This window comes from Chrysochloris asiatica, unplaced genomic scaffold (assembly GCF_000296735.1).
Source record: "Chrysochloris asiatica unplaced genomic scaffold, ChrAsi1.0 scaffold00078, whole genome shotgun sequence".
In the NCBI taxonomy this organism is placed as follows: domain Eukaryota; kingdom Metazoa; phylum Chordata; class Mammalia; order Afrosoricida; family Chrysochloridae; genus Chrysochloris; species Chrysochloris asiatica.
Genome location: NW_006408596.1, coordinates 7,731,754 through 7,744,958, shown reverse-complemented (window position 1 = coordinate 7,744,958; position 13,205 = coordinate 7,731,754). Strand labels below are relative to the sequence as shown.

Here is a 13,205-nt window from a genome sequence, read left to right as displayed (position 1 = left end):
AGAATATTTGCTCTAAACAAATGCTTGGGCAGAGGCAGAAGTGCCCAGGAAGAGAAGAAGCTAGACGGTGCTATACAATGAAAGTCAGGTGCAATCAGAAAGTGTCTTTACTTTAATTTTTTCCTCGTAGTGCTGCTCTTTCTGTTTCAGGTGCACCTCTAGGTGCTGGGCTGAGACCTGGGCCTCGCGGTGCTTCTCCTCCAGCTCCTGGAGAGAAAGGAACAGAGCATCAGGTGGACAAAGGGAAGGATGTAACCCAAGTCTGTGAGACATTCACAGGAAACGTGACTTTGGTTCAGACACCACAGGTAACAGGCATCTGTTCCGCCATGACTACCCCTAAGGCTCTTGGGAAGTAAGTCACCAAGCAATTCTTGGGCCTGGAGTTTTCCAAGTGCAAACATTCACACACACACGCACAGTTGGTGGGCTGTGAGGGCTGGGATTCAGAACTGTGTTGGTGTGACAAGGTCAAGCAAGGGCTGCTCTTCATTTCCCACAGGCAATGTCTGAAAATGTTGTACAGCACAAAGTCCCTGACTACTATCTCACGTCTCCGTCTGCTTTCACTACTTATAACAACCTTAAATGAGAAAAGTCATTTTAATTCATCAGTATGACAAAAAGTATTTTGTTATTTTCCTCATTCACAAACTTTTTGCTCAAGAAATCTAGCTATGAAGGAAAACAAATGTTACAATTCCAACACTTCAAGTTTTAAAAATGATCATTTGAATGGATTGGTCTGTGGGTTAGGTGACTATCTGGAGATGTTTACACGATATAACATTTAAAGGACCTGAAGCTAATGAGAACAAAGCCGAACGCAACATATACAAGTAATCATGAGGTTACAATATATGCACATACACTAAAGACGAGAAGAGGATTTGGAATAATGTGAGTAGCTCAAATTAAATATCATCTTAGGTCTTTTATTGTTAAGTTTTCCACTTTGAAACAAAATGATAGTTTATTTGAAAATTATACCAATTCACTTGCCGATGTGTTATAACCTGATCTTCTAAAAGGCACCATCTGTTCATTGAAACATTCACTAAATGCACAGATTTCTGAATCTATATTAATTCTTATGAATCTGGACCCATTAGTTAATTACTAATATCAAAAGACATTAGTCTAAGTTTTCATCTGTTAGAGCTTATGAAATTTTTTTCTTTGAACTGCAGGCAATTATGAGGGTTCTGAAGAATGAGGAGATTATACAGGATATGCTCATAAAAGGGGGATACATTCAGATTCATATGCACATAACAAGTTAGTGATTAAGCTTTTGAAATTCTAAAGTCTACAATCACAGACTTTGCTTTGGGAGCCATTAGAGCGTTCAATCTTAAGACCAGGTGCACAAGGATCTATTGCAGCCTGACAGATGTGATCCTGGAAAGTTGAATGTAAACAGGATTTTCATTAATAAAATCATATTCTAAGGGCTGCATGTGTACTCCCTGAAGAATCCCCTTGGAACAACTTCTTTCATTAAACCAAAAGACTCTGCTACAATGAGAGCCCTGTTGCCAGTTTTGAAACTTTTTGTCAGAATAGTAAATATTTTAAAGCAAATGACATTTCTGGATCTGTTTCCAAAGCACATCACTATATAACAGTATCAAGGACCACTCTTTGCCCAGGTCCTTGATGCGACACACTCTATGTACAGGGTTCTTAAGCAAACGAACATGAAGGCACTCGGGCAGGTGGCAAGGCACAATCAGTGAAACAAATTTGCTTACTTTGTGATCAAGTTAGAAATCACACAATAATCACCTTTTCTTATTTTTGGTCCTAATAAGATAGTGCAGGAAAGGAAATCAGGCTCTAAAAGTAGGTCCAAAACTTGGACACCTTGGGCTGGCAAATTTAAGACTAAATTTCTGGACTATTTATGACTGAGAGTTTGCAACACATAATCCAGGAATGTAAAACTCTTTAAACCTGCATGTTCATTGCAAGTGAACATTTGGAAAAGCAGATTATTTTGAAATCTGACATCTTTGTGCATTTTTTGTTGTTGTTGTCATTCTTTTAACATAACTTTTCCGTAAGAACAGATCAACTCTTCAGTCCTCTTGTGCAAACACTGTTGTTCACTGCTGTATTTCCAGCTCCTAGAACAGTGCCTGGCACATAGTAGAAGCTCATTAAATATTTGTTGAATGAATGAATGAACACATCACCATTAAACAGAGAAACGCCTTGCAACCACAAGTTAGCCGCTTCATTTGTACCAAGCAAGAGATAGTGGTGGTGGGATCTCATTTTACTGACAATGTGATTCACACACTTGACAAAAACTAAGAGGAACTTGGATGATGGAACAAGAAAGAGCACAGCAAGGCTAGACTAACAGTTCCTTTTGTGTGCAGACATCAGACATTTATATATAAAACCACCCAGAGCAAACTCACTGCCATCAAGTCGATTCTGAATTACAGCAATCCTACAGGACAGAGCAGCCCTCTCCTGGGGGTTTCTGAAGCTGCGTGTCTTTATAGGAGTAGACAGCCTCATTGTTCTCTTGTGGAGCAGCTGGTAAGTTTGAGCTATTGACCTTGTGGTCAGCATTCTAACTCTTAACCCAATATAATATAATGAAGATTGTCAAAGCAAAGCAATTTTACCAATTTCTCTTTTACCTGTTTGTTCAAGGACATTCCATATATTTGTAAATGTATACAAACAGAAAGGTAAAGTTTTGAAGGTGTTTTTTTTTTTTTTTTTATTTTAATATATATTAAGCATATGCCTATAAATTGGCCATTCTTGAGTTCAAACAGCTGCTGGTGCCTCATTTTCCAGAGGGATACACGGAGAGGCAGTGACCTGCTGGCCACCTGGCCTCCTTTTAAGAAGAGGAGCTGCCCACTATTACAGAAGGCAGGGAGCAGGGATGGGATAATAAACAGTCATTATGAAATCTCTCAAATGCTGCATCAGAGCTCTGGCTTTGGGACGAAGACACAAGGAAAATCCTTCTAAGGTTCACCTGCCTGTCACCCTGGCAGGTGAAGAACTTAACATGTCGGCACCATCCAAGCCTTCCTTGCTTAAGTTAATTTGGTCATCAGAGCCAAAAACAGAATCATGATGATTAGAAAGCTAAAAAAAGACCTGCTACATCTAAGGAAATTGAAAAAGTAAAATAAAGTAACAAACTGTAGCAGAGAAAGTGAGTGGGTGCACAGAGATCTATGACAAATACTACTCTGAGAAAAACAATTCTGCATGACTCATTCTCTTCTCTCCCCACAACAAGAATCTGGGCTTGGGTCTTAAAGATCGAAATTCCTACAGCTTTTTAAATTGGCATTACAAAGTTCAAGGCCATGCAAAGCTCTGTTGATAGAAGTATGCAATGGTCTCATAGAAAATACATAAAAAAGGACAGAGTATGCAAATTGTTACCTAAAGATGCCAGGCAGCTGCAAACAGAGCAAAACTTAATACGTATGGACCTGTTAACAGCACTGAAGTGCCCAACGTTTGGTTATTCACCCTATTCTCTGGTATGGTGTTCGTTCACTGAAAGCACCTCTCTTTATTGACCTAACTCAGTGGTACCTCCCCCTGTTTCAGAGCTGAATTCTTCACTTTGCCCCCTTCCCTCGGCAACCTCTAACCTGTTAGCTTTGAACTTTTTCACTTTCGTTCCTGCTCACCAGAATTTTATCAGCCATCTGCTGGATCTGTTGGGATTTTGTCTGGATGTCATCCTTCAGTCTGTTTTCTCTACGCTCCATGGTCTCTAGCCTCTTTACCTTGTTCTCCAGAGAATGGCGGCGTTCCTGCAGATCGTGAATCAATCAGAGAGTTTTAATGGAGTAACCGCTGTGGGCATCAACGCCTGCACTGAGGGAAAGAGCCCTCCAGAAGCGCACACTCTAGTCAGGAAGAAAACTTACAGGCCCCCGATGCAACGGTGAAGAAGACAAGACCCTATAGTTCAAGTACTCAGTTGTGTCTGCTACCAGAGTGCATTCATTCATTCAAATATTTACCAAGCACCTACTACCTGCAAAGTACCACACTAGGCATCATGGAAAACTCAGAGGAAGAAGACATAATTCCTGTCCTTAGAAAAGACAAGACAGACACAAACAGGTTAACGGAGGAAAAAAGCACAAAAGAAATACGTACAAAATGCTATGAACAGTTCCAGGCAGGAAGAAGGACTTCTAACAAAACGGTGGCTCAGGAATCAGAGAGGTGGTGAGCTGTGGAGGGGACGTGGGGGTGGAAGTCGGGGCAGGAGAAGAGGCTGGCAGGTGTTTCAGACAAAGTGTGGTGGGTTAGGAACACAGAGATGGTCAAAAGTTAGAGTAGACACCAGGTTAACTTCTAGAGTGGTGGCAAAACAAGGTGCAAGAGGGGAATCAGCAGGAGAAAGGGTAAAAGGGGAGCTTTTATGGGTCAAATTACTGATAGCTTCATGAACCAGGTTCAAGGGTGCTTGAGGGTGTGATGGGGCAGAGTGGGGATCCTGAGGAGCCTTGGGCTTGAGGCCCTTGAATCTTATATTGTGGGAGCCATCCGGGAGGAAGGGAATGCTGAAAGCAAAAAGGTCAAGAGATTATTCCATTTGCTCAGTGAAGAGGAAGAGAGTTGGGATTATGAGGACGCTACAGAAATGGTGAATAGGGGAGAAGCGGGAGAGACTGTGTGGCTGCACCTATAGTCCGTAGACTCGCCATGAATTACTCTCTAAATGTGATTCACTTACTGTGAGACACCCAGTAGAGATGTCACCGGGGCAAGGGAAATACAGGAGTGGAATAGGAATGATAATGGCCCCAAAGAGACATGCACAAGTAGTAGGATCACACCAACACTGGGACAGGGGAACGCAGAAGGACCATCAACAGGACAATTAAATCAACCATGGCACATTCAAACACCAAGGGGAGAGAGGAGAGAGGAGTAAAGGAGAAAAGTCCCTTTGTTCTCTGTTCTTCAGTACTGTGCACCTTTTTTTGCAATAGGAAGACATTTGTATATTGTTCCTAGATAACAATATAAATAATATCAACAACAACAACAACAACAACAAAGAATTTGAAGGAGAGGAGAGACCCAACACTATAGATGTGGAAGTCATCAACATACAGGCAACAGCTGAAGCTTTGACAATCAATTAGTATTAATACTGTGGAGGAAAGGCAAAGAAAAATAGGGTACACAGGAAAGAGAGAGGAAAACTCAGCGATGGAGATATACTGAACCTATACAAACATAGATTCTCCCAGGTTAGTGAGGAGGTCAGAGGAAGATAAAAGAAAAGAAGGAGCTTCCGTCAAAACGTCTTCATTCTGCTTGAATTTGCTGTAACAAATCTTGTTCACTTTTGGGAAAAACATTTCAAAGTCTCTCATGTTTCAAAGGAATGTTCAGAGGGGAAAGCGGTTGGGTCAAATGTAAGTGAGTGATGGTTTTAAAGTTTCTTTCCCTTGGCACAGCCAAAGGCCAGTCACACATGCTTGCAGGTGGCAGTGCCAGGGGCCGGACTTGGCTGTTGTGGGCTAGAGGTGCCCTGCTCACCTCGGCTTCCACCAGTTTCTTTTTTATGCCTTCGGAAGAATCTTCCCGATTCTGCAGCTTCTCCAGCTCCCGCTCAGCTCGCTCTTTTGCCTGGCGGATATTCTGAAGGAGCTCGGTGGCCTCTGTGCTGGCTTTGACAGCCTATAGGGACAGAAGGAACAAGAGACAGACGGACAAATTTATTCATGTAGAATGACGGTCAGGACACTCTAGGAGAAAAAAGGCCATTGATACTGAGTCAGTAGTCCATTTATCCCAAAAGACAAAACAACAACAACAACCACCCAAACCACTGATTCTCACTAACAGTGACTCTAGAGAGCAGAGCTGCACTGCTCCTTACAGGTTCTGAGACTAAGTCTTTCTGAGAGCAGAAAGTCTGTTTCTTCCAAGCAGTGGCCGGTGGGTTTGAAGAACCAGGTCCCCTGTGGCTCCTGTTTTATCCTGTCTTTTGTTCATTCATTCTAAAGTGGAGTTGTTGTTTTTTTTTAACATACTTTAACATCACTTAGTTCTGGATGAATACTACCATTATAATTGGCAGCATTTTTTCTTTCTTTCTTTTCTTTCTTAGGGTACATAACTAACATAGCACAAATGTTGAGGGACCCTGTGAACCCTGTCCCAATCCATCAGGTGCCGTCACATATCCTTCTGTATTCCAATGAAGGCACCAGCTGCCATTGAGTCCGGACTTGTGACGAAACCAGGTATGTCAGAGTAGAACCGTGCCCCGTAAGGTTTTCCAAAAGCACACCGCCTGCCTTTTCTTCTAAGACACTTCTGGGTGGACTCAAACCTTCAGCCCTTGAGACAGCAGCTGAGTGTGTTAACCCAGGGACTCCTTCCAATGTGCAGGCCCTCTCATAATTGCTGAGCAAGTTACTGATTGAAAGCTGCCTGGAGTGTGAACAACACATGCTTCTCTTACAAACGTGCAGAATGGGAAGCCTGGTCTCCTAAGGGAAGTGAAACTGGCCTCTCTAGTTCTGTCAGGTTCTGCTGGAGGATGATTAGAACTTTTATTTGAGAGTCGCGCACAGCTTGGTTTTTAAAAATAAACACTGCTGATATGTCTCAAGGGAAAATGTATTCAGAACTCTGAGAGTTTCAAATAATACAGCTCACTCTCTTCATGTTCCTCATTGCTGGGTCACTAATTCTGTTTCTTCTGGAGTGTTCTAGGACAAGGCAAAGGAAGGTATGTGGGAATGAGGAGTAAATTCTTAAAAAAGAAAAACCACCTGGGCTTACCTTTTCCAGTTTCTCTTGGAGCTCCTGAATTTTGAGTTGCTGATCAGCATTGATCTATAGTTAAAAAACCAGGAAATAAAGCACAAGGCAAATAGGCATTAAAATTTTGCTACATTTATTGCAGTCTCAATTTCTTGAGGTTTCTGTGGGGTTCTTTTGCTTTGCTTTCCAGCACATACTAATGAAGAGGAAGTAAAGTCTTTGAAAATCCCAGGGCAATCTGCTTTCATTGGATTCAGGCCTCTTTACTGGCTACTTAGGCCCAGCAGCATATCAATGGAAAAGAGAGTCAAAGTTGCCCAGTGCCTTCCAGCAATAAGAATTTCCATTGTACTTTTATCTCACTGAGGACCTGGAGCCTGTTTCTTACTGTTAGCAGGTAGGCCTAGCTATGAGGTGTCTTTTTCCATAACCTTTTAGAACCACAGCTGAGGCCAAAGGTAGCCACCCAAACTTGATCATCATAATGAATGTGGACGAGAGTCCTCTCTTCATTGCAAGTTTTTGTCGAAGAAAACTAAAACTGACCACTGAAATTGACAGAGAAATAAGATCTATCCCAAACAGTGATACCAATAATGGAAAATACCTTCTCTAGTTTGGCATATTCTCCCACTTCAGGCTTCCCTTGATCCTTAGCCTGTAACGAAAAAGACATATAATATATTGGGAAATCTCAGAGACCTAAAAGTCTTCTAGACAAGACTATCTACAGTACAATCTTAATCTCCATGACCAAAACATATTGAGTTATCGCACTTTGGGGGATTAAGTCTGAATTGATGATTGTTGTCAGTGCCATCAAATCAATGCCAACTCATGATGACCCCATGTGTACACCTGTACTCCACAGAGTTTTCAAGGACGTGACCTTTCAAAAGCAGATCACCAGTCCTGTCTTCTAGGGTACCTCTGGGTGGGTTTACATTGCCAGCCTTTTGGCTAGTAGTCAAATACTTAATCATTTGCATCATCTAAGGACTCCTTCAAAATAAGCTATCTTCTATAACTGGAAGCTTTCCAAGGTATCCCATCACCCTCCAAACATATAATCATTAAGAGAGTATTCCCTTTATTTTTGCCAAGATCACCCATGATGCTACCCCACAAAAAAACAGTACACGCGGGTTTTTTCTGGGAGGGGCTGGCTACCTTCACCAGTTTATGCTGACTTTCTGTCACTTTCCGCTTGAATTCTTCAGCAGCGAGTCGAGACTCTCTCAGCTCAGATTCGTAGAGATCGCTTCGTCTTCTTGCCGAGACAAGGTCTTCTTCCAACTGATTCATCATCAATCTCATTTCTTCTACTTGAGCCTGGTACTCCTAGAGAGCAGGTAATGGGATAAAGGTGAACCTCAAAACTCCTGAAAGAAAAGACAGGCAGGGAACACAGAGGGACATCGAGCATTCTTTGTGACCAAGGTCAGATATACACTGAGGAGAGACTGGCAGAAAAGGAGAAAGAATGATAGGCACAGGAAGAAGCACCACGTGGAAAAGGAGGGTGGAGGGAGTCAAGAGAGGAGGGAGGAGAGAACATGGCTTCTTTAAGGTGATTTATTGTCAGACAAGTATAATTAGTGAAACCATTGAGAACACGTGTCTGTAATGACTTCCTCTGTGCAAACAGTACACCACACAATATGTACAGAGTCTTAAAGCAGTATTCGTACCACAGCAGAGCTGAAAGGAACGTTCTTTAACCAAGGAGGATAAACTGCTTATGTGCAGTTTTCTTCCAAGGGTAATCATTTATATAGATTTGTCCTTTAGAAGTCATGTGCTTCTAACACAATTAGATATGGTACTAGTTTTAAAATTAACCTTTCAGACAGCAGCACGAGGGGGTAATTGGAAATCTCAGTGGAAAGAATCTTGGAAGGTGAAACCCATTATGTCAGTTTCTCATCATTAATTTTTCTGGAAGCGAAACTGAATGATGAACTTATTATACTAGTCCTGAAACTGAAGTCACCCTGAAATTTAGAAGAGTCAGAATATACTGGCTCTAGTCAGGATAGAAAGATCAGGCTTTCTACTCTCATAAAGATTTACACCCTCGGAAACCCTGTACAGGGTCGCTATGGGTCGGAACCGACTTGACGGCACTTAACAATAACAACAACAGTCAGGATAACTTGTGAGAAAAATTCCAAGGCAAACATTATCTTGTACCCTGGAGCAAGCCCTTTAAAGTGATCCAAACAGTTTGGCCTTTTCCAAAATGAACTACTAAAATCAAAAGAGAACATTTGAGTCTACCTTTCTCAAAACTGGATTTTCCAGAGAAAATGAATTATGGTTTTCAAAACTGTTAGACAAAGTCTAGAAACAGTCTTTGTTAGCAATATCAAAGCTAAGTACAATGATTATGAACATTTATCTAATCCAAGGTTCCTTGGAGGGGATAAAAAATCAGAGGAACAGGAATAGAACTGAAATTTATTTTGGAATTCACAATACATAGCGAACACCTCAAAGATCTTTGCTCCCAAAAATAATTGGGTGTCTTATCAATTGAGCAAAACATTTTTAACCAATATATAAAAAAATGCAATTTAGAAATTTTAAAATACTAAGACAAAAAGTCATCGTTTCTGACGGGTAAGATGGAGGAATTCGCACTGACCGCCTAAGACAGGCAGCGTCCCTTAAACAAATAATAAATAAGGGGGAATGTGTGGCAGTAGGTGCAGACCCGGTCAGGAGCTCAAGGCCCTGTGGGCCCAAGCGTTGCAGACTGTCCAAACCATAGGCTCTGAGGATCAGACTTTGGTCACCTAGCAGACATAGCAAACTGGCCCTCATCTGATTATTCAGTATGCTTGCTAGTAATCTCGTACATGAGCCCTGGATATCCACAGATAAATGTAAAAACCTTCCCTAGAAGCCGAGACGGTAAAGTCCAAAAAGACAAAGTTTTTCACCAACCCCCTTCCCCCCCCCCAAAAAAAAAAGCTAAAGAGGATAGAGAGAAACACTGTTAACTGGTGGTATATGGAGGGGATTATAATCAATGTAATGAAACAAGTTATATGAATGGTTGAATGTGAAACTGATGATGTGCTCTGTAAACTTTCACTCAATCCATAATAAAAACCTTAAATTAAAAAAAAAAAAAAAAAAGTCATCGTTTCACCACGGTAACAGACCCCCAAGTGCACACCCAAGGGGAGCTGATTTTCCTATGAAAACGGAATTGTTTCCAAGCAAGTCCTGCCCTGTATCAATGAGCTGAAGGGAAAGGGGGGGAAACGCCAAACTGGAGAATTGATCTCATTTCACTCACTCCCATCCAAAATATTTTCAACAAAGGCCAATCCTAGCGGTGATGGGGCACACAGATTGTCTGGGTAGTGTATAATTCATAGGATGGGGCATGAGTACTGATGATGCATAACAGCACATCCTTTACCTGCTGTATTTCTAGACCCCTCAACCAGAACTAATGAAACCTAGTGATGCAATCAATGGTTTAGCACTTGGCTGCTAACTGAGAGGTCAGCAGTTTGAACCCACCATTCACTCTGAAGGAGAAGAGATCTGATTATCTGCTTCCATAGAGCCTGCAGCCTAAAACACCCTATAGGCAGTTCTGTTCTATCACACTAAGTCTTTATGAGTTAGAATCAACTTGAGGGAGGACACCCAACAACAACAACAGCTAAGTCTTTATTATGACTTATGTGGCCCTAGGCATTTATGTTTTCATAGAGCCTCTGCCTCCCCTAAAAAAATTTTTTTTTTAAGTTTTACAATTTCGTTGATACAAAGACAAATATATTAATATATGAAAATCTTTTTTGATCTTAAAAGTTTAATTTTTCTTCTGTTTACAAAGAAGTTAAAGCATTCTAAAAGCATCATGGGCCCCAGGTACTGTGCTTGCTGGATCGAATGGAAAAGTCAGATGGGCCTGTATGCACAGAGACTAAGAAAGCAGTACTGGGGGAAAAGCCCCCTTCTCTTTCCTGAATGTATGTCAGCAAGAAAGCAAGGTAAATTCTGTGTTTTGACAAGAATGAGGACAGAGCAGCTGCTCCTTTCCCCTAACATCTCTCTTTCCTGAGCTGTCAACACCCAGAGGAAGGAAAGATCTCTTGTCAGTTTTCCGAGCTCACGAGGCACCCAGCTTGCTATAAGCATCACAGGATATTCTAACTCATTTGTTGATTCTCTGTTATTATGCTGCATGCTTCAAGGAAACCCTGTCAAACCAGCAGCTAGCCAAATCCCTGCTTGAGGAAAAATCATAGAAGACAATCAGGCTGCTTCCAAAGACAGCTGAGCTGTAATGTCTCAACATGGGATGAACTGTGAGGAAGTGCTGAACAGGGCCACAGTGGGGAAGAAGCACGGGCAAATAGGAGGCCACTGAAAGTCAGTCTCCCGAATGCAACTTGTAAATTCCATTTAGAATGTATCGGATGTGGGCTCATTCAGCCAGAGATCCTGAACTATAAACAGGGTGTACACACACGCACAAACACACCCCTGTGCACATCACACTTTCGTTTCCTTTCTTGGGGAAGGGAAGGAAGGAGAGAGGAATCAACTGCTAGTATGGTTCATGACTATGTCACGTGAGACTTTAGGTATTTTTATTTTAAACCAAATTCAAATACTATATTGGTGGTGGTAGGGGGAGCAGCTCTGTTGAAGCAAAATATTAAAAATAAATAAACAAGCAGTTGGCTGTCCAGAAAGTTAGAGAGAAAGTTGCTGTTGTTAACTGCCATTGAGTCGATTCTAACCCATAGCGACTCTGTATAGGGTTTCTGAGGAGTGACTGGTGAACTTGAACTGCCAACCTTGCGATTCAAACCAACTTTGCAGTCCAGCACATTAACCCACAGCACCACACCAGGACTCCTTAGAGAGAAAGAGCAGGGAATAAAGGGCAACTTGGGAGAAATCAATATGCTGCAAGCCAAATACTAGGAGTTTGCTGAAAGTATTAAATGCTTTTTCCTAGATCGCAAACAGCCTGTTCTTACAAAACTTACCAAAAGTCAATGTAATAAATTCTTCTTCTGATGAGAAATAAAATCTGAGACTGGGAAGTTTCTCCACCCCCGCCACCCTGGACCAGCCCCCACTGGTGGAACTTTTAGCAGTCACTAAATCTAAAACTCCACATGCATCCCAACTGTGATATGAATCATAAAAGACATTTCTTTGAACCCAGCCACCAGCATAGACCTTTTCAAAATGTCCTCATCATTCTGTTTCTATGGAATTCATGGACACCAGCTGCTCCTTCTGGTGACAAAACACAGCTTTCATTGCCCCAGGATGTCATCAAAAGTAAATTTCAAAACACAGTGAGCTAATGGGAGAGTGAGGGGGAAAAAAAATCCCATCTCTTGAAACTCTTAGGATAAAAACCTGTGTTAATAAAGGAGAGGAGCCATGAGTCAACCATGGAAGTACATTTCCCAACCTGAGTGTGGCATCGCAGTTCGTAAGAGTGTGTTCTGTAAGATCAGTGTGGTTCAGAGAACCACATTCCCAAGTTTCCTACACATATTCCTCTAAAACATTCGTAATAAGCAAGAAAATATTAACCTATCATTTCAAAAAAGATGCAAAAAAAAAAAACCAACCATGGCTTAAAGGTTGGATAGAGACTGGTGGAACATTTAGTTACCCTTCAGGTCTGGAAATGAACTCATCTCCAACAACGTCCAGCCAAACAACAGGTCTAACAGGGCAAACAATAACATTCGGGAGGTATACAGCCCTTCCAGTAATCAACCATTTGAGATCAAAAGGGCAGCACTGACCCAAGAACCAAGGTCAGAAGGTTAGAAAAGAAGGAGGGATGGAAACAGGAAACACAGAGAAGTGGGAGAAGTGAGCTACAAAGCACAGATTGCAAGCAAGGATTTGAGAGAAAATATGTATCAATTGTTGGATGGAAAACTGACCTGCTCTGGAAAGCTTCACCCCAATAAAAAGTTTTATTAAATATTTAATTAGGGTGGTAAATACAAGGGGGCTTCAAAAAAGTTGGTGGAAATGGGATTTAAAGATTATGGAATTTCCCCACAAAATTTTGGAAGCCATCTCATATGTTACACTGACAAAACAACCCTCAGAGACAAGCATTATTTCTTTAAAGAGTAGTTAACAGATCACATTATTTGCAGAAGTTTGTTGCATTAGTAGGACCCAGATGTCTAAGTGTGCCCTGCTAAGAGCAACAAAATGTCCATTTCCATCAATGTTTCCATTAGATTTTCTGAAATGAAGGAGAGCCTCCTGGCAGCTGATCATTCAGCTCTCTAAGTACTCACTGCCATCTCTTCACTAAAGTCTCTATTTACAGTTCCTTCAAAAGACAGAAAAATCCATGCCAAGAGGAACTAATGAAGCGATATAAAAATGAAACA

The 13,205-nt window shown here is 41.5% G+C and overlaps 1 protein-coding gene across 2 annotated transcripts in view; it reads right to left on the bottom strand.

Moving 5' to 3' along the window:
- The window catches only part of CIT (citron (rho-interacting, serine/threonine kinase 21)), a 294,107-nt gene that overhangs the window by 99,761 nt on the left and 181,141 nt on the right, over positions 1–13,205 (bottom strand). The window contains exons 13-18 of one of the 2 annotated variants that reach the window (XM_006865452.1): positions 7,963–8,133; positions 7,400–7,450; positions 6,811–6,864; positions 5,557–5,697; positions 3,681–3,806; positions 112–207 (exon numbers count right to left, since the gene is read on the bottom strand). In XM_006865452.1, the coding sequence (XP_006865514.1) occupies positions 112–207; positions 3,681–3,806; positions 5,557–5,697; positions 6,811–6,864; positions 7,400–7,450; positions 7,963–8,133 (639 nt within the window). The remainder of the gene's footprint in view (positions 1–111; positions 208–3,680; positions 3,807–5,556; positions 5,698–6,810; positions 6,865–7,399; positions 7,451–7,962; positions 8,134–13,205) is intronic. The other variant, XM_006865453.1, reaches the window with a different exon arrangement.